Source organism: Haemaphysalis longicornis, unplaced genomic scaffold, assembly GCF_048455015.1.
Source record: "Haemaphysalis longicornis isolate Haplotype H1 unplaced genomic scaffold, Haemaphysalis longicornis Haplotype H1 scaffold_9, whole genome shotgun sequence".
NCBI lineage: Eukaryota > Metazoa > Arthropoda > Arachnida > Ixodida > Ixodidae > Haemaphysalis > Haemaphysalis longicornis.
The window spans coordinates 138,018,629-138,045,189 of record NW_027526460.1 but is presented as its reverse complement, the minus strand read 5'-3'; the positions used below and the strand labels follow the sequence as shown (position 1 = coordinate 138,045,189).

Here is a 26,561-nt window from a genome sequence, read left to right as displayed (position 1 = left end):
TTGGATCGGCTTGGCTTGGCTTGGATTGGATTGGATTGTGTTGCGTCATAACCGCGGCAGACGCACTGGCGCCGGCGCGTCCCCTCACCGTTATGCGCGCTATAAAACGCGGTGCCTGCGCGCTCCGCTCCATCGCTCTAGCGCCGTTCCTCCGCTGTCCAACGCTGCAACGTGAAACCCTTATGCGTCGCATCTACACAGGGGTTCCCGCGAGGGGAGGTGGGAGTTTTAAATGCGGAGCATTTCTTAGGCTCGCGATGTCACTCGTCGATGTTGTTGGCGCCGTCTACACGCTCAATGCGCATGCGCGTCGCGTCGAGGCGCAGGGGCGCGTCTCTTCCCCGTACCCTCCGCGCTCTCAACAACAGGTGCGGCGGTGCGGGAGGAGCGCGTGTACCCCGTGCGCTCCGTCGCTCTCAACAACAGCTGCGGCGGTGCGGGGGGAGCGCGTCTGTGCGCGCATGCGTCGTACCTACCCGTGCGCTGCGTCGCGCACAACAGTAACGGCGGCAGGGCGTGTACACGTGATAACGGCGTGGTCGGTGCGTGGAAAGTTCGCGCGCTTGTGTACGGAAGTGTGCGCATGCGCGTCTCTCCCCCGTATTCCTCTCCCTCGAACGCGGGCGGTGTGTATATAAGCGGCGGAGCGCGCGTTCGGAATTCAGTCAAGGGCGTCTTTGCTTGGCTTTCACTCGACTTGACGCTTTGCGTGACGGCACCAAGCAATAAAGACAGACTTTAACTTTAGACTCCTTGCCTTCGCTTCTCCTTCATTCAATAAATAAGAATAATAAAGACGAAATAACAATTAAGCATTCCCAAACCATACCCAATTACGCAACATTCACGCGATACCCCCACCACTCTGCGACGCATTTACTCGAGTTCCCCCCGTGGGAAGATGCGGGCGGGTTTTTTTTCTCTCTTTCCCGGTCTTGACGTTCTTCGACGGCCCGAATTACGTCACTGAGGCCATGTAGCGGGTGTTGGCCGGTTTTCCTTCAGTTGCAGCAATGAACGCTTTTCGGTAGCAACTTTATAATAAAGCCACAAAAACAAACCACAAACGGAAGGCGTATCTGGTGCGACAAGCAAATCGCGCCGTGCCGCTACGTGCTCGCGATAACTGTAGCTTTCGCAGTGCTTCGAGGCGCAAAGGAAAGAGTCAAAGCGTTTATCGAAAGTGTTGCAGGGTCCCTTTCATACAAATATATACCAGAGGAAAATTTGGCGCTGGATTAAGCGAGTCGCGCTTCAACAGGCGTGCGGTCGTATAACGGAAGAATAACGTTTCTTCGGTACTTGGCTGGCTGTGTAACGGCCGCAAAAGTTGCCTTTGTCTTATTAAATCATAATTACTTGTCCTAAAATACAAATTATAATTCCGTTATTAGTATAAAGGTATATCCAGTAAAAAAAACGTACTTGTCCGAAATTTTAACAAGCTGCATGTAAAAATTCTTCAATACACAGTAGTTGCGTAATTCCGCTTCAAAATCCGGGCGGCGCAGGCCTGCCTGTTTCTTTCAAACTGAGGGGAAAATATACTGGCCGGACGCACGTTACAGATGCCCAGGTGGTCAAACTTAATCAAGCCCTCCACTACGGCGCGCCTCATCGGCTGTGTAGCGTCGGCGCGTAAAACACGATAATCAATCAAATCAATGAGTGTACTGTCGCGGCACGTTGAGGACAAACTCTGAACTCTGCTAAAGATTTGTTCCAAAACACAAACAAATAAAAGAAAGCTTTCTTTCCAAATTAAAAAAAAAACATTATTAGGCGATATTATTTTTTCACGATGTTTTTATACGGCAGCAGCCTGAGTACTACCTCAACTTACTGCCTACAGATGACGGTAGAGCCAACCTCCCCCCGCGCTTGACCTTGTTTACCCAGCGCAGGGGGCCAACCGCAGACCGCGGCTTTTGATACATGGGGCCTGTGGCGAGTTTCGCCACTCTTGTATATTGAGTAGCTCTTTCTCCATGTAACCTCAAGAAAAAAAAAATGTTGCCTCATGTAGGCGCTCTCGTAATCGAGAGCCAGAAAAAGGCATGTTCCAAGCCAGGACAATTGGCGACGGAATGCTTTAAGCTGCTATGGCGGCTCCCATGATGGGCCGCTACTGCAGCGACACATTTCCCCCTAGTATATATTGCACTCTTAAAAGTTGCCGCAGGTGGGCCTTGTTGTGTTGTTGACTAGACGGAGGCAGTAGTCAACCGGGACGAGCGGGCCAGGTTTATTTGTCACCAGATGTTAGTCGAACAAGCAGGCGAAAGGTTAGGCGGGGCTCTGTTTAAGCAATAGCTGCATCAGAGAACACGGCAGATAATGGCACTCACTGAGCGCACGCATGCGCAGGGTCCAGCGGTACAGAGAGAGAGAGAGAAAGAGGGAGAGAGAGAGAGAGAGAAACTCTAATGAAGACCAGCGAGGTTAGCCGAGCCGTTGCGCTGCCTTGCTACGCTAGATGATAGCAGAAACAGAGAGCGCAAAAAAACAAAAGAAAGAAAGAAAGAAAACTATAAAATTAAAAGATGTCATTTGATGCGCCCAAAATTTTCAATCACAAAACTCTGTCCAGTTCTGTGCTCCGAAGAAACTTCAAGAGAGCTTTGATTGCATGTGAAGCCTGACTGAGACCCGACCAAGTTCCCAAAATGTCCCAAAACAGCCCTCAGATAACTCCCGCAACTAGCTGCATGCACAAAGATAATATTAGTTCCTGTCTGTGCACGGTGTACTTTGGGCACACGCATAAAACATGACGAATGCCTACTGGTGAGCCACATGTGAGACAAAAAAGTGAAGATGCCTGCTGGATTTTGTAGACGTAATGTCCCTTGTGGGCAAATGACACAACAGGCCTCACCACAACACTCCAGAGCTACCAATAATCATGACCAAATGTGCAAATTTGGCGAATAACGAGGCCCAGCGTGCGATTAGGGCAAGAAATTGCATCTGCTCTGCGACAACAGCTCCGACGCACGCCTTGCGCTGCTGTCACAGCGCAGATACTATTTTGTGCTCTAATGGAATTCTGCACCACTTCACTCGCCGAATTTGCACAATTTGTCATGATGACTGGTAGTTCTGGAGTGTTGTGGTGAAACCCACCTGCGGCGAATTTTAAGGGTGTATTATGAAACTCTGCATGGCATGGTCCCGAAGCATTGGCTCCATGAGGTTGGCTCCTCAGAGGCGAGTGAAACGTTCAGCAGACGGTTGAGAAGGGCAATTTCTGGGGCAAAATGATAGGCTCAGACGACACACGAGAGGATCGGTTGGGAGGACACAGGAGGTGATTCACCGTGCAACCTAGATGAATAATGGGCTGATGTGGATGACGATGACGATGGCTCGGCAAAGCACCCACGGGCCACTTCTATAGATTTACCAGTATTTTGTGAAGCTGTCTGTCAACAATATGACTATTTTGGGCTATTGCTTCTAAAATAACTGCGATAATATTGCAGTATCAATGCTTTGATCCCTACCACCACTTGTTTAGCTCAGCTTCCACCTCTGAAGTGCAGAAAAGCGTTTATGAGCCAAAGAGTCAAGAGCTCATCGCTTACAACAAAAGGGCTGTTGAGTGCAGAAACCAACCGAACCACATCTATCTATATCTATGTCTTTAAAGGAACTGCGGAAAACAACAGGCATAAACTGCAAAAAATGCCTTCACTTTTCTGCCGCAGTCAAATCGGTAGCACTTGGTACGGAGGTGAGTGCCACTGTATAAATAACTTCAAAATCAGAAACACGTCAACGGAGAGTACAAAACAAGCTCCTTAGGGAAGATTTTGTATCCAAAAGGAGGCTGCATGCGTCGAAATTTCTCCCGCCTTTCTGAATAATAAATCAGTGAAGGGAATGTGGGATTTGTTTCATTTGTTTTGCGCATTTATTTTTATTTTGAACATTATATCAGAGTTTGTGGCAGTATATACCGTTGGCTATAGGTTCCACCCGGAATTTCTTGATGTGTGGCGCTTCTGGCGTATTTTTTGCACTATGTTCTTTTCTGCGTTGTTTTAACATCAAACATGCTGCACGCTACAACCTGCGCTTTGCGACATCACAAAGCCTCTCGTCCACATACAGTAGTCATCGCGATGCTACCGTCGTAAGATAAGGCCATATGTGCCTGTGCGTATCCCTCCACGTGCCACCGCAGAGAAGGCCTTAAAAGGATCCTGCAACACATTTTTCAACTTTTTTTAAATCTTCAATGGTTGCAGAACGTAGTCACCAAACACACTTAGTAATCACATTAGGGGGTCGCAAAGTACCTCAGCCAAAAATGACTGCTCTCTGCCCAACAGATAACTTAGAAACTCGCTCAAAAGATTTCTCTCTCTTTCCCTGTCTTGACGTTCTTCGACGACTCCCATTACGTCGCTCAGGAATGTAGTGGCTGTTGGCCGGTATTCCTTAAATTGCAGCAATGGACGCTTTTCGATAGCAACTTAAAAAAAGCCACAAAAACAAAGCAGAAATGCAAGGCGCCTCTGCTGCGACGAGCAAATCACGCAGTGCCGCTTCGTGCTGGCGATAACTATTGCTTTCGCAGTGGTTCCAGACACGAAGGAAAGAGTTAAAGCGCTTATCAAAGGTGTTGCGGGGTTCCTGTAAACAATTCTAGGGGTTTTACGCACCGAAACAACACTAGGGCTATGTGGCGTCTCCGCCCCCCCCCCCTCCCCCCAACAGGTGTTCTTAATAGTTATTCTCTAGCCCTCCTTTAGGAGGGCTACATAATAACTTTTACAGAATCCTTCGACTGGCTAGAGAATCCCGAGGAGAAGTACTAGCGCTGTCCCTGTCTTTACATGAACATCCAGCACAGGGATGTTCATGTACACACCAGGAAGGCGCTCGTACCTGCTGCCCGGGAGTGGGTGCGTATGCCCTGATGGTACATAATGCCGCCATATCGGTGCGCAGCCTCTCTGTTCCACCGCTGCCTATTACTTTCACAAGAAATGATACGGAAATCTCGATTGCCTCGACAACACAGCGGTGCATCTGGACCGACAAAAATTTCAGTAAGCGCCATTGCATCTAATTGCCGTAAATGCAGCTTCAAGGTGCCTCCTGGGCTCAGCGAGCGTGAGGAAGCTGTACCACATCGCCTGCGCACTAACGTGGCATACAAAAAGTGAAAATTCAGCAGGACTCTTCACCACTCTGTTCAACGCGCGATTACTCAGAAGATAACGAACATGTCATCTGCACATGTTCAGAATTCACAGTGTCAAGGTAGACTGTCCTAACATCTCTCTGCATATTGCTCCACGCAGGCCTTTAGCTCAAGACGTTTTGGGCCCTTGGTCAGACTCACGCAAGGCCGTACGGGCTACCAAAGCTCTTTTGGTGTTATTGCGGAGCACTGGCTTGGATCAAGTCTTGTGATTACTTTCACTGCCATGCTCTGCGTATGTGTTTGAAAATTCTGCGTATGAGCTAACTTTATTTTTTTTATTTATTTATTTATTTATTTATTTATTTATTTATTTATTTATTTATTTATTTATTTATTTATTTGTTTATTTGTTTATTTGTTTATTTATTTATTTATTTATTTATTTTAATTCAGATACCCTGATGTTTTTGTTTTCGCATATGGCCTAAGCGAAATAGCTCGGATAGCCTCGCTTTTACCATTAATGGCTCTTTCTGATATCACCGAAGCAGACAGGAGCCACGCCTGAGTTAGTGGCGCTTGTCCAAGACTTTAACAATACTGATACCATAGTCACTTTAACGCAATCGGCAGGCACAAACATGTTTATATGGGGTTCGTCAACTATATCTGTCGTGTCATTGGCAACAGGTTCTGTATAAATATACGTGCATGATTGCGTGCGTGTGTGTGTGTGTCTCTCTCCCTCTCTCTTTCTCTGAGTGAGCGTGTGTGCGTGTGTGTGTGTGTGTGTGTGTGTGTGTGTGTGTGTGTGTGTGTGTGTGTGTGTGTGTGTGTGTGTGTGTGTGTGTGTGTGTGTGTGTGTGTGTGTGCGTGTGTGTGTGTGAGAGACAGAGAGAGAGAGAGAGAGAGAGAGAGAGAGAGAGAGAGAGAGAGAGAGAGAGAGAGAGAGAGAGAGAGAGAGAGAGAGAGAGAGAGAGAGAGAGAGAGAGAGAGAGAGAGAGACCAGGAGAAGTAAACAGCCGGACACATTTTGCGTAAATACTACAAGGGTTTACGTATGCCGGCCGCGCGACTTGTTTTTCCACCGTTCTTCCAATTTTTTACCCGTGCTACGTGTGTCATATATCTATTATCATGGCAGCAGATTCCAGGAACGCGACGAGGAGCTCTATTTCTTAGGCGCCCAGAGTAATTGGCGCTGCCGGGAAACGCAAACACTCCACCGCGAGTGGCGATGGGCGGCCAGGTCCATACGCACAAGCCGCTCGCCAACACGCCTATACAGCCGCGTCGCAGGTGATCTGCACGTCAGCCTGTCTCAATACGTCGCGCTTCTGGCGTATACTAAGTCGGGGAAAGGATGTCACGAGCTTCCTTTTCAAAATTTTATAGCTCTAGGGGGCGGACGCAACGATGCTGATCCACAAATACTAAAGTGAATCCCGCGAACTTTGTTCCGCCATTTTATTGTCAGCACATAACAAAACTATCTGCCATTTCGAAATGTCCGGGAAGAAAAACATCAGTCGACCAAACAATCGGGCGGTGCCTTGAGTATCCCTGCGACATGCATAATTCCTTAAAGTAATACTGACATAAAATTTTCATGTTACGTTTTTGTTCTTTCTATGGGTGCCAATTACCCAACTAATCACAGAATGCAACATTAGACGGTCGATCACAGCGCGAACAATCATTTACTGCGTCGTTTATTCGTGCCAGTTTCCACTACTGCGGAGCTGGACGGCCTGCACCTGGCTGCGGACCTGCTGCTCGAGCGGGTAGGCCCAGACTGCGAGGCCCTCGTCCCCACGGACTCCCGGCCAGCCCTCCTGCGGCTGCAGGCAGCTGACCTACCGGCCAGCTCCAGTAAACACGTGAAGCGGTCGCTGGCGGCCAAGCTGCACGCGGTGGCCTTTCGCGGCTGCACCGTGCGGCTACACTGGCTGCAGGCCCACACGGGCATACCGGCCAATGAGGCGGCCGACGCCCTGGCGAAGGGCGCCCACCAGCCGGGGACCCCCGTTTCCCAGGATGTGACGGCGTTCGACGCCCCACGCCAGATCCTGGCCCGAATGGCCCTGGCCACACACCCGGACCCCCGAGTAGTGAGTGGCCAGGCCACGCCTGCTCTACCAGGGCGCCTCAGCAGGGATGCCCGGAGCCTGCTGCTCTGGATGCGTATGAACTGCTGCGAGATAGCGGCCCTGCTGCACCACCAAGGACGACGCGCCTCCCCCGCCTGTGCCGACTGCCCCGAATGTCCGAGACGCTCCAGCAGCTGCTCCTGCCCTGTCCCCAGCACGCAGCACACAGAGCAGTGCTTCAGGCTGCACTCCAGCCTCTGGAAACAACCCAGTAAAAACCTCCAGAACCTGCTGTTCCCGACGGGTCCTGCCAGCTCCAATCGGGAAGTGCCCAACCACGTCGTAACCTACCTCGAGGCCACGGGACTCACCCAACCCCTGTAGCTCAGGCTGCAGAGCGAACACTCGCGCCGAACACCCGTGCCGCTATGTAATGTCCCCTTTTTTTCTTTATTCTCTCTTTCTCTCTCTTCTCCCTCTCTTTATCTTTTATATATTTTCTGTACCACCCCTAATCTCCTCCCTAGGCTTTTATCCCCTCTTCTATCTCCCCCCGCACTGGACTGTATGCAGGTGAGCTCCCTGCTGAGCTCAATAACATCCCCAGTGGAATTTCCATTCCTCTCTTCCTGCAAATCACCTCTCTCTCTCTCTCTCTCTCTCTCTCTCTCTCTCTTGGCTTCGACATAACGAACGCCCAGCGGCCGCCATGACAGGAGGCAGCACCTGACGTCACCATTCTTGTCGCACCCATGCCGTTCTGGAGACCGGCCGAGGGTTTTCACCATCACCTCGCACCCGGGAAGTATGACGTCAGTCCCAAAACCATGATGTGATACATACAGCGTAGAAGCGCGCGCCAACGCAGCCAGCGCGTCGGGTTCGTCACGGGCTAGATGATGTCATGCTGGCCCGCTCTGGGCTTTCTCGTGCTGGCCGAGATTAAAATGGATTTAAAATATGTTGTCCTCAACGGCTACTGTAGAAACTTGCTGGCAGATATCTCCTGATAAAAAGGAAGCATTTCACATAGTTATCTTAGCTTTGAAATTTCGCGGCACTACTCCTTTAAATTGATGCATTGCTTATGTTTTTTTTTTTTTGCTGTTTTGTGCTTTTGTTTCTGCTTTTATCTTCTGCTTCTCTTTTTTCCGAGTCAACTCACCCTGCCTGCGTACGCCAATGCGCACGAACAGGGGTATTGCGCACGACCCCCTCATTTCCCGCGCATCTTATTTCCCTTCGCCTCGAGGCCCTGAAGCCGATGCAGATGGCACAACCACTGCGAACTCTCCTTGTTCTTTTTGAGGCCCCTCCGCAAGGGTGACACAACGCATACGTGACATAACGCGTCTTTCTGGAAGGCGTTGACTCCACCCTGGTGTGATGCTATCTGAAAGTGGCCCGCAGTTACTGTGGAGGCATTGCCCGGTAATGGCAAAGGGTATCCCTCCAGGCGCACCACACGTGCAACCTGGCGGGGAGGTCAACGTGGATAATTACATCGAAAACGCTTCGTTATACCACCTACACAGCGCCGCAGTTGGGTACAGTGCTGCCGCTGCCGCTAATTACAGATGTATACACTCAAAGGACTGGTAGGATTCTGATACTCCAATATGAAAGCGAACGTAAACAGTTATCCCGTGGTAAATTTATAGTGGCAGATGATTTTTAGAGCGAGGGCATTTAAAAGAACCACAGAAATATATGGCTGCGGTTTAGCTCAGTACCCTTGGATATGCAAAGCAAAAGCTTGGCTTAGTTTGGTTGAGTCTTGGTATCACTTGGCTAACCTTTGATACAGCTGTTTTGCCGACCACGGCTGAAAGCCGCTTGGTCCAGTGCAACGCTCACAGAAAGAGCCAGGCCTCGCTTTCATTCACGGCGAATGCGGCGTTCCTCTTCGCCGGGCGCAAGACGAGTCACGCACCTCGAGACGACCCAGCAGCGCATGCGTGGCAGGCTGCGGGGTTGGTCGGCTGGCTATCAGCTGATTGGCCACATTCGCCGGGGCCGCCGCCGCCACTTGAACAGAACGACTTGTACGCAGCGCCGAAAAAAGGTCTAGCGAGTCACATGGTGCGTTTTAAGAGTTGTGTCCCAGAAGGTGCGTTTGCGGTTAAAAGGTGAAATTGCGCATCCGCGGCGAGACAACTGGACAAGAGTAGTAAAGCTTTGCTTTAAAACTGCCTTGCAATGCCGGCGGGCTTCAGGCTTCCGACTTCCGAATTATAAGTTAGTAAGTTCGAGAACTGGGCAGATTGGTATACGTTTATCATGATGGAAGAGAGCAAACATTAACGTGACAAGAAAAGGACACAACGCGAGCGCTTGTGTTGTGTCCTCTCGTCCCGTTAAGTTTGCACACTTCCATCGTAACGATGAGTCAGTACCCACATCGTTACGTACGTTGTACGAAGACCGACGGACGTTATATAACAACAACGAAGACCGAGGAACGACATAAACAGCGGCGATATATATTGTTTCTTGGTATCCGTACTCAATATGATTATTTATTTATTTATTTATTTATTTATTTATTTATTTATTTATTTATTTATTTATTTAGAAAATACAGCAGGCTAAGAATAGCCCAGGCAGGAGTGGGGGTGGTACAATACGAGAACATGACCAAAAAAGGAAACAGTACAGGTGGCACAAACTAACAGGAAAATATACAACATATTACGGTACAAAAAATTTTTAATATACCTTAACACGTTTCCACATTCAAAAATGTGATGTGGTAGTTCGTTCCATTCTGTTATTGTGCGAGGAAAGAAAGAGTATTTGAAATTGTTTGTTCGAGCAAAGATAGGAGTGAAGTTTTGTGAATGATATCGTCTAGTTGGACGCGAAGATAATGGAGAAAGAATGTTTGATAGGTCCAGTATACTTTTTTTTGCTGGATAGATAGAAAAGAGATTTTAGTCTTGCTGTTTTCCGGCGACGTTCTAAAGTTTGAATGTGCGTGATTATTAACTCGCCATGCATGCTGAACTAGACAGGAGTGCCATATCATCTCCAAATGTTGCGCGACTGGTGCTTTCTCTCGGCGACTGGCGATTCTCAAGAGGCTTCAACTTAGTGCCGCCTACTGATCGAGCCTGCGCCATTCGACGAGAAGCGCGGGACGTTTGGGGCGTTTATTCTCCCTGGCCAATCAACAAGGCCTAAGGGCAATCGCCAAGGTGGAGTAGGTCTCTGCGAAGGAAAATTTGACCCCCCTTGAAATGCAGGTTACGAATGTAGGCTACAAGGGAAACTTCGCAATTGAAGAAAAAAAAGTGTATTTAACTGCGAAGTTTCTGAGAAGGCACTACTACTTTGCTTCGCCGTATGGCTCAATTTCAGGGGGACGTCAACTTTTTCTTCGCAGAAACACAGGGGCACTCAACCAGCCACCTGCTAACGTAGTTGAGGAAATGTTACTGGACCGTCCGCAATCAGAAACTAGGTGTGAAGTGTTTACCACTTGCATTACCCTATTCAGCTGTTCCGCGGTATCGAAAGCAGTTGCACGGTAGCATGATCACTGCGAAAAACCGAAAGCTGTCTCGTCTCCAGATGAAAGCCGCACCACACCTTACGTATGGAGGTCGTGTATTCAACGATTGGTTATTCAATTACTGGTTTCCTCGAAAAAGAAGTTGCGCTTCTTTGTCTGGAGCACGGGTGGAACGCTGGTAAAAGCTTTTTTTCTTCGCTTTATACTGTGAATGCGCAATGGGGAACAGGGGGGGGGGGGGTGTTCGATATATGCCTGCAATATGTAGTAAAAACTACGCGAGTATCCCAGAGGCAAGTCGGATACTCGAATACCTGCCGAATAAAGAAAAGGTACAAGCCCTCCGGCTGTCTATGTGTTGTTTTAAATGCAGAGCATTTCTTAGCCTCGCCTCTTCCTGCGTCGGACGGCGTCCACAGCTCCGCGTCCGCAGCAGGTGCGCCTCTCCTCCTTCCCTCCTCTCTCTCAACAGCAGCTGGCGCGCGCATGCGCCGTAGTCAGCCCGTTCGCTCCGTCGCGGTCTCGGCGTAACAGGTGCGTGATAGCAGCGCAGTGGGCGTGGAAGGGCGCGCGCTGCTTGCGCATGCGCGCTTTCCCCCCCGTACTGCTCTTCCTCTACTGCGCGCGCTGCAAATATAAAGTGGCTAGCGGTCGCTCGTGCTTCAGTCAGTGCGTTGCTCCTTCCTTCCTTGGTTGACGCTCGCTCCACCCTAACGCGACTTTACTCTCCTCTCTCTACCCCAAACCAACACCAACGCAACTACGACCCAACTACCCACCCTAACGCGACTTTACGCGGCGTTAACGACCCCCAATGCTCTGCATTTACTCGTGTTCCCCTCGCGGGAAGGCGCGGGAGTTTTTTTTTACCTTTGTGCAGAGTATTTCATACCTTGGATGTATTTTTCGAAATCACGACTCAAACTGCCCAGCGGCTATTAAAATAAGCGGCTGTTAATATTTCACTACTTGGAAATAGTATTCTCTCTCAATTTTCATCGAATCTGGAATTGCTAGATTGACTTTTTTCGTTTGGTTATCGAATCCCTTTTTTTCTTATGGATGTTCCGAATCGGCATACCGAAGCAACCACTCCTAGAAGCAATAAACTATAGGGTCAATACGCTGACCCTAGAGAGAAATCGTGCCACTGAGTCAATGCAGCGAAATCCTATATACCACACACTTGGGGCCTGACGTGAGAAAGGCGAAAGTGAGGAACATTAATCTGACAACGTGCTGCTGTTGCACATCCGCATCCTACTAGGAAAGCCTGGCGGGATTAACTGTAAAATGGCCGCCTGCTGTGCAGACCGATTTGTATCGCCCGTGGCGACATAATTCCGTAGTTTATTTCCTGCGGGTAGGTAACAGTGTGCTTTCGGTTTATCCTGTGACTACGACGTAATTAGAGCATTCCAGAAAAACGTGGCAACGCTCACGCAACACTTGCAGGCCAGCTCGATTGACAATGCCAAGGATGCTGCAAAGCAATCACTAACCTGATCCAAACTGAAGCTAAAAAATTGTTATCTATGCTTTTTCGTGTCATGTCGCTTTATTGCCATTCTGCGTCCTTTTACGAGCCGGGAAACGCCTGTAAAATGCATTGAAGTGAAGTGTGGCCTTTGCTAAATGCGTTAACTAGAAGGTAAGTAGTTATTCGCCTATTGCAGCTGTTTAATCAAAGAAAGAGCGCGTGCGCGATTCCGGAGATGGTATTTTTTTTTATTTTAGTGGACGGAATAAGAGCTATTGCGAACGCGGCCACTTCGCTAGAGGCAAATTCGACCTGTGATCAGTATTTGAGAACGCTCAATTCGCCATTTTGTACTAACCAGATGTTATTGTGACAAGCAGATATAAAATTTATTTAATAATACTGATTCCCTTATTGTCGGTGGTGCGTAAAGCTGCTGACAGAGCAATTTAATAAAAACCACAGAGTAGATGAAGGAAAAACAAGGCTTCGTTGGGCATTGCTCTTTTTAGTCTGCAAGCGGAAGTGTTTGACAGCTAGAAAACTACCTCGCACGTCTATGAACACTCTCCTATACCGTGTTTTAATCTTTGGTCTTCACTTATTGCAACAGGCCAGTAGTAACTGTAGGAAAGCTTTAATTTTTACAAACCCCAACGCGTCCACTTGCCAGCCCGTGCACATGACTGCTCGTCGTGCGTAGTAAAATTTTGTCTATTTAGAGTCATGTTCTTTTGAAAAAGCGCTGCCGCGGACATAACACCTACAGTTACTGAGGAGGTTATGCTAGATGTAATACCCAGCTTGAATACCGCGGCAAATAAGCACTCTACCAGGAAGTTAGTATGTTCAGGTGCCGTCAAAAGTAATTGGAACACGGTCTCCTAAATTTTCAGGAATTTCTTCTTCCGGAAATTGTCTGGCTGCACTGGTGTGCATTTAAAAGGAGTCTTCCCTAATAGAAAAAGCTTCCTGTCACCCGGTAATGGCTGTCATAGAGCTAGTAAGAAAAATATTTTGTGATATTTACAAATCCTTGCTTCAACTACTTATGCCGGCACTTGTACGTGGTGAAAGGAAGAAAAAAACAACAGTGAAAAGTGTGACAGGAATATGTAACCCGACCGTTAACGTGCTAGAAAACAAGCATACACTCAGTTTTGAAGTAAAATATCCCGCTCCTTCAAAACCAAAAATTTCATACATCGCCCGAAAGTGTCATCTAGCTAAGGCACCGCCTTGGTGAATTTATTCCTGGCGTGTAGCCTTTAGAAGGTGAAAAGTAAAAAAAAAAGTGAAATGCGAATATTTTGTCACCGAGCTTCTCGCACGAACAGCCTGGCACGAGGAGCAGACGAGCCGTAACCCATTCGGCGGGCACTTTACGCTCTCGGTATGAAGCTCTCTAATTGTCCCTGAAGGGCAACTTTATGTTACCCTACAAAACGGACGTTAATTAGACCAGCCTGAAGGGCCAGCGCTTATGTCACCGCCGAATCGCGGACTCTTTCAAGAGCTCAGGAACGAGATAAACGACTTCGACTGAACGGAGTGGCAGTATCCCGGAACTCACGACGCTTGTAGATCCAATCAACGTCGCAATTGTGCGCTTGCATTGGGCGAAGCACTAAGGACGGGTAACAGCCTAGCTTTGAGTAAAAGGTACTGAGCTGCTGGGCAAAAAAAAAAAAACTCTAATGATAACGTTATTTTCGCGATTCAATAACTCTAAACTTGTCTTTCAGCAGTTTTTTCCGGGTACTTCCGCACGGAAGTTTGGATAGAGTATACAGCTATGAAGCGCCATCATCCAGGTAAATGAATTACGTTGTCAAATTGCTCCCAAGGGACGTGGTAGCGTATCTGGCCACTGCTTCGTAATGTTAGCAGAGCGGGTGAATATCAAATGGGGGTGTCGATCTCTATTTTTATCTTTGTATTTTATTTTATTGTACATACTGCCTTCCTCCCTTGGGGCTATGGCAGGAGTGGGCATTAAACAGAGAAATTAAATAGAGTAACATGATCCTACAACAATAACCACATTCAGGATGACTAAGGTACGCCAAGTGCAAATTTTTCCAGCGGATTGGAGCGTACAACATCAGGCAATTCGTTCCAGTGTCCACCTTTTAAAGGGAAGAAACTAGATTTCAATGTGTACGTATGACTATGATAAGGCTTGATATTAAGTTGGTGATTGCTTCTGGTAAAAGACGGTGAGGCAAACGTGACGTTTTTATCATCAGACATGCGATACGCCGAATAAACAAAACAGTCTTGCAGTTGCATGGAATCATTGAGTCGGCGAGTGCGGAGTTATCGTTAGTTCTAGGGAGGCCGAAGCAAGAAATGCGAACAGCAGCTGTAATGGCGATTGCAGATAAATATGATACCTGTTTATAATGGCCTCGATTTTACTAACTTCGCCCTGCTTTTGAGGGTTCCGCATAGGAGATGCGTAATCAAGCACGGGACGAATCAGCATTTTGTACTTCAGTAATTTAGTGCTTCTGGGGTACTTTATTAAACGGGCTCATGAACTGAAACCCTTCCCGTTCACCGAGGTATAACGGGTAAATTAAATACATTGAAAATGGATATTCGGATTTAAAATTTAAAAAATGTAAAAAGGTAATTAAACAAGATAATTACACAGAAAATGACTCACTGCAGAACAATGATAAATACAAAATATCTAAAAGCTATTATCGCGTTATTTGCCGCTGACTTTGTTTCCGCGTGTGTGTGAAATTGTGACAAAATATTTGAGGGGTTAGTATTGTAGAATATTAGCGTTAATTAGTATTGTCATTTCTTTTAAAATTTCTAATGTTTTTGTATGTTTTATTAGCTCTGGTTTCCTTCTTACGAGCTAATTTCTATGGATATCAAGAAGTTGTTCTCTGTGTTTGTTTGTTATTGGGCAGTCCTGTAAATTGTGGTCAAAACTGGGGTACTGGGACAACATACGCCTGAAAAAAACCTAATTGTTTAAAGATTTCGTGCAGATAAAGTTGATGTGCTGAGGCCAAGATATAATGCCGCGAATGATTACACCGAGATATTCACATTCTATTACCTTTTTCAGGGTGGACCCGTCAAAATAATACGCGTAGCTGGAAGGGGACTTGTTATTGGTGAAGGCCATAAACTTGAATTTGTTAAAATTAATACTCATTTGCCACGTTTTGCATCATATATTTAGAGAGTCATGAGCTTCCGGACATTCACTGGAATCACACAAAAGACAGTCATACGCATAGAGACGAATTTTAGAACTTGTGTTGCTATGCCATTCATTAATATACAGTAAAAACAGTAGCGGTTTAAGCATGCAACGTTGTGGAACGCCTGAACACACAATAACAGCATGGAAGTCAACCCAGTTACAAGAAACATATTGAGAGCCGCCCGAAAGAAAATTAGAAATCCGAGTAACTAGTTGCAGATTGTTCAATATGAAGTTTAAATTACATGGTAATTTAGAGTGAAGTGCAGTGTGGAACACTTTAGTAAATTAATGAGTAAGGCGTTAACGTGATTCCCAATGTCCATGTTACTAGAAATATCATGTACAAATTCGGTTAACTGGGCTAAGTGTACTGAAAGCACGCCTGAATCCGTTTTGTTACTGGACAATAGATTGCTGGATTCGAAGAAGGGAATGATGTGTTTGTAAATAAGACGCATAATAGCCTGCAGCAATGAGGTTGGCTCCGACTAACCTTAAACTTTTGCTTTATCAAACATTAGTCCGACCGAAACTCGAGTACGCGTCATCAGTCTGGGATCCACATACTAATTGCCTAGTTGACAGCATCGAGGCGATTCAAAATCGCTCTGCCCGTTTTATCATGTCAAACTTCCATCGCACGTCCAGTGTTACCTCCATGAAAGCCAATCTTCACTTACCCACTCTCTCACTGCGGCGTAAAGTATCTCGCCCTTGCCTGTTCCATAAGATTTTTCATTCCATCCCGTCTCTTAGCAACATTCTTTTCCAGCCGCCATCGTACGTTTCCTCACGCAACGACCATCAGTTTAAAGTGGGCGTTCCTAGCGCCCGCACGAATTTGTACTTTGAATCATTCATCCCTAAAACTGCAAATGAGTGGAACCACCTTCCAGCCCCTATCGCTGCTATCACTGACGTCACTTTGTTTAAAAACTCCCCCTCCAACCAATTCGCGTAAATTCGCCATTTCAGTTACGCTGTGTTTTCTCTTGTTAGCTTTTTTGTGTGTGTGTGCGCTTCATTCAAAGACGCAACCATGTTGAACATTGTTGGTACAACCACCCTGCCTCTTTTTACATCACGCAGTCTTTCTTTTTATGGTTTTCAGACTGCCATTGTGTGCATACAATTTTGATCTGCTGTATTTCTTGATTTTTTGTACGATGTATACCCGCTCCTCTCTGTATTGCTTCGGCCTTGAGAGTAAATAAATAAATAAAATAAATAAATAAATGATAGATAAGCGAGATGGGCCTGCAGTTGCTTAAGTCTCTATTCTAACCATATTTACGTAAAGGTACTAATTTACTATTTTTCGAAGATCTAGAAACGATACCAGCTTGTAAGTATTTTTTTTTAATTATCGCAGTTTAACAAGAAGTCCACAGAGAGTAGTGAAGGGAAACCGGTTAGAGATACCATCTGTGCCGTTATATTTTTAGTGTCCAGATTAAGTATGAGATTTAACACACCTTCTTCATTAATCCCTACAAATCTATCGCTACATACATAGCAATGTCGTAACCTTGATGCATTAAAGGGCATAGTTAGTGCAAAGCGGAATAACAGACGCAAACACATGAATTGCAACCCGGTTATTTGCAGGGAGTGCGCGCAAAGCACCTGCGTTTGCTTGCCGATACGTGAGATCAGAGACATCGAAACCAAAAGTTGCATTGATCGCTCTGCGAAGAATTTTTGTATGCCTATTTGAAGCTTCATATTCTCGCAAAACTATAAAATAAAGTTAATTAATGATAAATAACGCACGATCGATTTACAAAGTTATTGGTGTCATGTCCTGTTATTATCAAATGTCGGGTATGCTTTTGGGCACGTTGGCTTGAAATCGCTCTGGCAACCATAAAAATCGCACAATGTAAGCGTTCTTGTAATGCCAACGTACACAGTGAGTGTACTTTCGAGCGCTCGCTTTACCTGCCCGCCCTTGTTTATAATGGTCTCGCCTGAAATACCAGACAACTGCTACAGCGGGATTCCGCAGTGAAGTCCCTCTACATATTCACCTAATTCGAACAGGCGGTGCCTGCAAAGCCTCTTCAATCCAACTCAGGGCTAGAAACCTCTAGACCAAGTCGTGTGAAACTAGCAGCAGTTGTAATGATCAAATGTAGCGCAGAAGAAACAGACGGGACAGAAAGAACACCCACGGAGGAGCGCTAACTTCCAACTGATTCTTTATCCACGTAACGGCAAATACATATGTTTTGCCTTAGTAGGAACAATAAAAACAGGAAAAACCAAAACAAAAGTACTGACAAAGAAAGAGCGAATACACCCAACACGCGCCAAACATTTTGACAATCACAGTGGCCTGGCCCGTATGGCATCACATTGCAGGAAACGCAGTTCACAGTCAGATAACGCAACCGACGGTTTGCTAACACAATCGTTCCTTTCACGCGCCATCTGAGCTGCCTCACTGATTAAGCGCGCTTGCTTGTCTTTAATTATTTCGACTACTGTGGTGCCAGGGAACAGCGGAGTGCAACCCCTACACGTGCTGACATGCTGTACCAAGAAAACCTTCCTTGTCATTACGCATATTATTGGCATGCTCGCGTAGACGCTCGTTGAGGCATCTGCCCGTCCGTCCCACATAGCTCGTGCAGCACGGCAAAGGAATTCTATATACTACATGTTGAACACATTCTACGAACTGTGTCCTGTGTTTGACAGCGCATTGGACCCCGCGTCGCTTTTCAGCGCTCCTGATAAGTTGTGCCAGCTGGCTAGCAGTACCTGCCCCCTAAAGCGACAGTCCTGCAAAGTCCCGTAAAACTACATTTCCTGCAATGTGATGCCATATGCCATTTGTGATTGGCAAAATGTTTGGCGCGTGTTGGGTGTATTCGCTCTTTCTTTTTTAGTATTTTTGTTTTTGTTTTTCACATTTTTATTGTTGCTGCTAAGAGAAAGCATATTTATTTGCCGTTACGTGTATAACGAATCAGTCCGAAGTTAGCGCTCGTCCGTGTGTACCCTTTTCATGGCCCGTGTTTCTTCTGCGCTACATTTGATCATTATGAATTACAAACCAGCCCAGCCTACAGCAGTTGCAACCTTGCTGAAAAGACTAGGAAATATGACGCGCACCGTCCACGGGTACCCGTGCAAACAACCAAATCCGCTGATTCTACTGAACGTATTGTTGGGGTTGTATTTCGCAGTAAAAGGAGCAACCTAGAAGTCACATTTGCAACGACTCACCCCTTTCAATGTCTCGTTCTTTTCATTGTATTGAACCTCCCCTTTACCTATTCGTTGTTCTCTCTCTCTCTCTCTCTCTCTCTCTCTCTCTCTCTCTCTCTCTCTCTCTCTCTCTCTCTCTCTCTCTCTCTCTCTCTCTCTCTTTCCCACACACACACACACAAACACACACACACACATACACCCACTCCCATGCACACGCACGCACAAAAAAACACGCGTGCGCACACACACACACGCCCGCACACGCACACACGCACACAATCAGACGCGTGCGCCCACGCACGCACGCACAAAAAAAACACGCGCACGCACACACACACACACGCACAAACACACACACGCGCACGCGCCCACGCACCAACAAAAAACAAAAAAACAAACACGCGCATGCACACGCACGCACGCGCACGCGCCCACGCACGAACAAAAAAAACACGCGCACGCGCCCACGCACGAACAAAAAAAACACGCACGCACACACACACACACACACACACACACACACACACACACACACACACACACACACACACACAAACATACACACTGGTGTATGTACATAAAAGTGTGAGCATTTATTTGTGCTACCTGTGATTTATTGTTGTATTAGAAGTCTTTTACGGACTCTACAACTTGACATCCGCCAGTGGTACAAATTTTTCAACTACACATAACCATCAAAATTACCTTTCGTAAAAAGTGATCATCGCGGGCGGTTCGTTCCGTGCGGTCCCCGACGTGATTAGTAAAAATGGTGCCTCTCGAAACACTATTGCTTATTCACGTTTAATACAACTGGTAGCCAGCTGCGCTGGTTCTTAGCCTCAAGCGTACGATACAGTTGTACTGAAATATAAATACCGCTGAAAGTGGCGGAGAACACAGTGCTCCAAACAGCCGAATTGGTAAAGCCTACGCCATTTAATGGGAATGGGTCCCCACTCTGAACACATGCATTCCTCCACATTCTTGCTATTTTTGGTTTTTTTACATAACATAATAAGGTTAACTTCACTAATCCTAACATGGTTTAAATAAATAACATTTATTTCCCTGTACTATTCCTTGTGCTTTCCTCAGCGCTCTAGACTGCTGGCTTTCCGTTCTGTATTCTTTCATTGAGCCTGCAATTCCTAACCAGATTAAACTGCAGGCATAGCGAGGGCCTTGGTTCTGGCGCCCCTCGTGCCAAATGTAGCAGAAGAGAGTTTCGCGGCAGCCAAATGCTTTCGACCGGTCTCAGACGCTCGTACCACGGCCAGGGGGTTAAACAGGATGTACCCTTCGCCCCAGTTGTCGGAGCAGCGTTGGCTACCACTTTGAAGAGCACGATATAGTTTTATTATACATAAATACCACAGAGAGTACGTATTGAATAGTATATACCTCAATACCTATTGGACCATCGCAAAACGCAGCCCTAGTCGCCGGGGGAAAATTACAGTCAGTGTTACCAACTGTGTGGCCACGACCAAAAAACTGCCCGAAGTATCCACGTTTCTGGACGAGTAAATAAACACGAATCGTGTTATCTGCTTGGCAGTGTTATAATGTTTTAAATTTCCATTTGTGCTTAAATTCTTATCGGAAGGTCCGTGGTTTCAGTTGCGCTGTTCCCAACTCTCGGCCATGCTTATTCAACAGCAGTTTACAAACTATCATAATCACGTGTTCAACTATGATATTAGGGACTACAAATGTAGACCATGCTCGAAGGCTGGCCCCAAAATCAGTCATGCAATACTGGACACCCACACCCCTTTGCTGACAAACGGAAAGGGAAGAACCACAAAACAAGAAATGGAACAAAAGAATTGTGTACTCTGTGCAGGCGAGAAAAAGGAGGTTAGCTGAAAGCATAAGGTGCCGCTGTACGTAATTCTCAAACTTCCAAGCGGGGAATGCTATATTCAGTCTATAAATAAATACCAACGCGAATGGCATTTTTTTTACATTTTGGCAATCCCTCTCCCGACCCTGCCCCCTTCTGGCGACGAGAAATTATGGGATAGCTGTTGCCTAGTTGGAATCTTTAGCAGCTTATTGCCACGTTTTGTATTTCGACATGCGAATACTACGCAACAAGGATACAAAACGCAGCAAGTCGAAGCCATGGACATAAATAAGTCCTCTATGCGCGGAATGACGTAGAAGACGTCGGGTTAACAAAGTGTGCGCATCAACCGGTCGTTTTCATGTATTATTGATTAACATTTGGGATTGTTGCATTTAAAAGGTGTTTTATGTGTAGTTTTATGGTGAGCTATAAAGGTAAACAAATTGAACGTCCTTGGTATTATAACTAAAAGGATGAACAAACCAGAAAGTCCAACTAGAAGTCCAATTAGAAACAATACATAGGAGCAGCGTTTGTGTGTGTACTGAGCTAGAACAGATCCACTCATATGTGAAACGCGAATAAATTGGCAAATAAACGCGCAAAAGTAAACTTTGCTCGCAGAGAAAATAAAAGATGTGTCCTCGGTTATTTCCTTAATGTCTTCCCCTCTCCCGCAACCGCATGCACCGGCCCTGCGGATCACCGGACTTGTGTTTTGTGTTTATACTTGACCCGCGCACTGTACTGCAACCCGCATGACCGCTGGCGCTTTGGATTATAAATGCGCGTTCTCCTCTAGCGCGCTTCAGTACGTCGGCGGCATCGGATCCTGGCGTTACTCTGCCAGAGTCATAACTACTCCATAGTGCTGCTCCTTTTGTAATCGTCGGTGTTCATCTCGTCATGCAGTAAAGCAGTTCAGTTTTGCTCTCGCCCCTTTGTCGTCAATACCGAGGCAGCCCTTCCGCTGGCCGCTCGTCCACCACGCTACCGCTACGTGACGGAGGCGACGGAACTTTGTACGGGGAGGCCTTCGCCATTGTAACACCGCGCAAGCGAGCGAGCAATCGTACAACCGGACGTTCCTATGGAGGTGCCCGCACGTTTGATCCCTTCGCGGCCAACTCCAGCGTGGGCTGCTCCATGTTTAGGTAGTGGGGAAAGCGCCCAGGTAAATGTTCTTTTCTTCTTGTAAAAAGTACGAGGACACCTAAACGCACTTCTTACAGCGTTGTGAATGCGGTAGCGGTAATGGCCGACTCAACGTTGTTGTTTTGGGATCAGGAGGCGCCGAACGGGTATGCCTTGGTTGTAGCAGACATTGGTATTGCATTAGTATTGTATTATATTGGTATTGGCCGGCATTGGGCGATACCATGGAGCTGAAGCGGCCGCAGCCCTGACAGCTAATGCGGTGTTGCGCTGCGCGGAGAATTCTGGATTGCCGGTGATCGCTGCGCCGCTGAGTAGGGTCACCCTGTGCCTTTTTTTTTTTGATGCCATGCCTGTGGCGTCACGGCTGATGTCATTTGTTCCCCAAAGTGAATGCTTTTCGAGTAAGTATGCGGTGGCGTTCGGCAATTACACTATCTAGGTTCCTCTGTTTACAGTTTTCAATGCTGCGTCTCGATAGCGCTCCCCGCAGGGAGATGAGGTTAACACAATATTACAATCCCAAAGCATTGCCATTCAAATGCATGCAGCATTCGGCCTGCTTATGCCTTTAACATTAAATGCATGCGCCTCAATAACAGTTGTGCCGGGAGCTGTGCGCAACCATAGGTGAGCACAGATTAGAATAAAAACGAAGCAATATACGAGTACATCGTGCGAAACAGGCGAAAGAAATGTTCAGTTCGTTTAAAAATGCCTCGTAATTATACTCCACAAAACATTCACCATTCCGTAACAATAAACGCGGTATTCAAGTGTAAGGTCGGCACTAGGAAGGATGTGGTAGCCCACTTTATTAATGTCCTTATCAAGAAAATATAAAAAAAGCTGCCGTAAGAATCTTTGAAATTCTAAATTCTTGCGGAAGTTATATATTCTTGATTCCCCTGCACACCCTATCGTTTGCATATACATGACGTTACAATCGACAAGAAGCTTCGCGACAAAATTTGTGCACGCATTTGTTCCGTGCTTCCTCTCAGTGCGCACAAACTTGTACCGGCCGTGGTACCATCAATTCAACACCATGTGCTAAGGCGGACATCTTTGCAGTCTCACTTCAAATACTGTTTTGTTTAAAATATGTACCTCAGAAATATTTCCCACCGCGATCGTTTGTAGAGCCCCTGCATGAAGATGGATGTCATTTGCCCCGATAACATAAGCTTAAGGACCATACAATGATGGGAAAGCAGAGGGGGACGTTGAAACAAGACCCTGTAATAACAAAACCCTTTCCACATATTTCATTACTACAGCTGATTTCACTTTGCCCGACATAGGGAACACGCCGCTGATATGACCGCATCCTGTGTGATTATTTTCTAGTGCAGTTGTCATTATTCATTACCCCACGGAATTCCTCACACCAGGATTCTCAATTCATGGTCGCACTGCGTGTGGCAGGCGCCCTAAGTATACGGCTGTTCCGGTCTAAAGCATTTTTCATGCGCAACTGCCCTAAGTAACCTTGTTAGTGATTACCACATTGTTTTATTTTATTTACTAAATATAGACGGCGTATACTTTTTGTTCGTACCGTACATTCTGGCAACACACGAGGAACGGAAACTGTTCTCGGCAAAGCAAACGCCCTTTGCCCGTTTCGTTCAGTTATATCTTAGTGCTTTTGCACGAGAGTAGCCTCCAAAAATGTAAAATTCTGAAAAGTGTTCACTTCGATCAGCATCAAGAATCGTGTTGCCTTATCAATGCATGCGCGTCAGGGAAGCCAGCCCCCTGCCGGCCTTTGTGATGTCAGCACTTACCATTCTCAGCAATATTGCACCGGCTAACTCTTCGAAGTCTTTGATTGTGGAGAAAACACTTAGCACCAGACACGTGAAAACCATCAAAAATCTGAAAAGAGACAAGAAAAACAACGAATCAGATGCGTCTCAGGTGAGTAAAGAACACTGAAGCAAATGCACGAAGCGAATACGAAAGCAATATTGCGAGCATTTTGGGGTGCCTTCGGAAGCTTATGAATAATCTCCACGCAATGCTGTAACCGTGAAAGTTTTTTTCGCGCAGACTGGTATCCTGACGTGAGTGTACGACAGTCCAGTGTATTTGTGTTAGCATAGCAAGAACCGCTGACTCCTCTTAACCGACCAAAGCACTGGCTCTACTATGTTTTCAAAGGCGCATCTACGTGGTTAACCTAAAGATTACACGTGTTGCAAATCAAGTTCATTTCACTTCAAATACAATCGAATTTAGTGCTCGCTGACATGTGGGCAGACAACAAAAGACCTTGAAATGCCGCTGTGGCTCCATTAGTAATGCTTTTAGGGGATATGCTGTGACGGCCGGTTTATGACTGAAGGATTCCCCGTGGTGATCATTCAATATGGTTCAGTAGGCTTCTGTTTTTAGTGAGCAAGAACTAAGCTGATCAAGTGCAAGAAATACGTACGCGTACTCTGAAGCCTGTGAGTGTATTCTGAGCCCTAGGATAGGGCTACATACCCACAGAGGTGCCCATACAAGCAGAGGTGTATTGGGCAAGGCTCTATAAGCAGGAAGTTTCGCTGAGTCAGTTCCACATACGTTAATGGGATACACAAGTTCACTTGTGCACTCTGAATGCCATAACTCAACTAAATGAAGTTCTCTTGTGCGCGTGAACTAATCTGCATCAGATCGCCTCCTAATTTTTTAGGGGGGAGGGGGGGGGATTAAGAGCTAGCTACGTCAGCATCCAACATCGCACGTACGTGCGCACAGGACGAGAAACGTGACCCCACAAGGATACACCTCTTTCAGTTTAAGTAAATCTCTCGCAATATTTCCACGTTATTACTAGTAAGAAACAATATGAATCAGCTATGCAGACAAAGTGCGGCGGGTTGGTACTTGGGCTAATTGGTATCGCTTACAATACTTCGATCCAGTAACGCAAGAGCACTCACTGAATACTGCAAAAATATCCAACTGCTAGAAAGCGCTTGCGTACCTCTCGCTATCAAAGTGTTTGTTTTCGCGATGCGTCCCATACTTACGTGACAATAAACTTTCACTTGGAGTTGTGTGTGTCTGTGTGTCCAGGAGAGAGATTTTTTTCGTGATCTCTTATTTAGTCGAAGTCTGTGCTTCTCACCCGCTTAAGCCCGCTGGATGAACATCGCGGTATCTCAATAAACGCGCTCATGGCCCGCTTTGCATTTATTTTGTCCAGGTGGTGTGAGACGTAGCTAACACTGCCCATGCAGTTTCGAAAACGCATTCATCCGCGGCTACCGAAATGCGAAACTCTCAAAAGACTTTTATGTTATGAATTGCCGAGTTAAGGGTTCCCTTTTTTTGCTCTTTAAAACTCTCTTAACTTAACGAGTTCAATTTAGCTAATACTGCATCGTCTTGTTGGGAAAAAGGTTTGAAGGAAGGAGCGGTTTAGGTGCGAACAAATGACCATGACATCACACTGTTATCAAGTGGGCATAAAGAATATTTTTACTAGTTAAAAGCGATTGCTAACGACATAATCATCGCGTGATACAGCGGCAATGTATAATAGAGAAAATTCATCTGCAAAAATTTCCTTATTCTTTCCAAATTACAATTTTTTTTGCGCCTCCTTCTTGTGGTCACACCTCAACGCGTCAAGACCAGGCACGTAGCAGTCGCGTGAGAGTCTAAATAGGGAATCAGAGAAACCACGAAAAATTGATGCCACTGTCTTCTCAGTCGCGCAGAGACAGCATTGTGCATTGAGGAATTTAACCAATCGCCAATATACCAATAAAAGAATTGTAACACATATTCCGAGACAACATATGCCAACCCCGGTGGTCACAACACATGCTGAGAACGATTCTCAGCTCGTAAATTCCCTTCTTATTCCACAGGGTTGTCCTACATTTGGTTAGTTTGAAGTGCATTATTAGTCGCATCTGCCAAACGGATTTAATCAGCACGAGTAAAACATCGCTGCCATGGTGGCGCTCTCCAGGTATACTTTAAAGCGCATTTTAGGCGCCGTATACGCCAGTGTTTCGACCACTTTTGCGGTTCCGTTGTTCACTGGCGTCGTGGGTCAGCTCTCAAAAGTTTCCCCCCACTTACAACGACAACCGTAGGAAAGAAAATTGTAAGATTCTTGAAGTCTAGAACTCTCTTTCTGTAACAATCCAAAGTTGTACTTCCCGGACTCCCATACAAACTAGTATAAATAGGCGTGCAAACGCACAAATATGCTAATCAGATACGGAAAGACACACAGACACCACCATGCGTCGCAAAACACCGAAATATCGCTCACCACATAACGGTTGAAGCGACTCAATTTCCTTCAATGTGGCTACATACTAACAGAGCGGAGAAAAGTCGTCCAATTATGGCAGCTTCAAGGGCGCATTTCTATTACGGCCGCACTTGAACTCTCACTCTGTATGCGTATTTCCTCGCGTTTTCTGCCGCAACGCGGGTGCATCGCTGCGATTCTCCGGGAAGGTTTAAACAAAAAGCGCGACGTCCAGTCGCTGCGGGCCGCGTAGCAGGGACGGGGGAGGATACGCTTCGATACCGGAGAATTGGCGAGACCGGTGAGGAAAGCGAGCGCGGTAACATGAATAGCGAGAGGCCTGACACGCCGGCCAGCGCGGAACGTCCCTGCGAAGCGCACTTAGCCCAATTGGAACCGGCTGCTGGTCAGTTTTTGGACCCTTCTTGCCCGAGCGCCTGCGCGGAGGATCGTGCGGATGGCAAACAATCACCGCGCATCGCCCCATCGCTCCGGCAACGGCACGCCTCTAGATAAACATAGATCACGTTTTCTTTCCCTTTTTCGCTCGCATGTATGCCAAACGGCGGCCTCCCGCGCTTCAAGTGA

At 46.6% G+C, this 26,561-nt stretch overlaps 1 protein-coding gene across 2 annotated transcripts in view; it reads right to left on the bottom strand.

Moving 5' to 3' along the window:
* Positions 1-26,561, bottom strand: part of LOC144152795 (potassium voltage-gated channel subfamily KQT member 1-like) — a 269,224-nt gene that overhangs the window by 172,947 nt on the left and 69,716 nt on the right. For both annotated transcript variants that reach the window (XM_077684256.1, XM_077684258.1), the window contains exon 2: positions 23,497-23,587. In XM_077684256.1, coding sequence (XP_077540382.1) covers positions 23,497-23,587 — 91 coding nt within the window. The remainder of the gene's footprint in view (positions 1-23,496; positions 23,588-26,561) is intronic.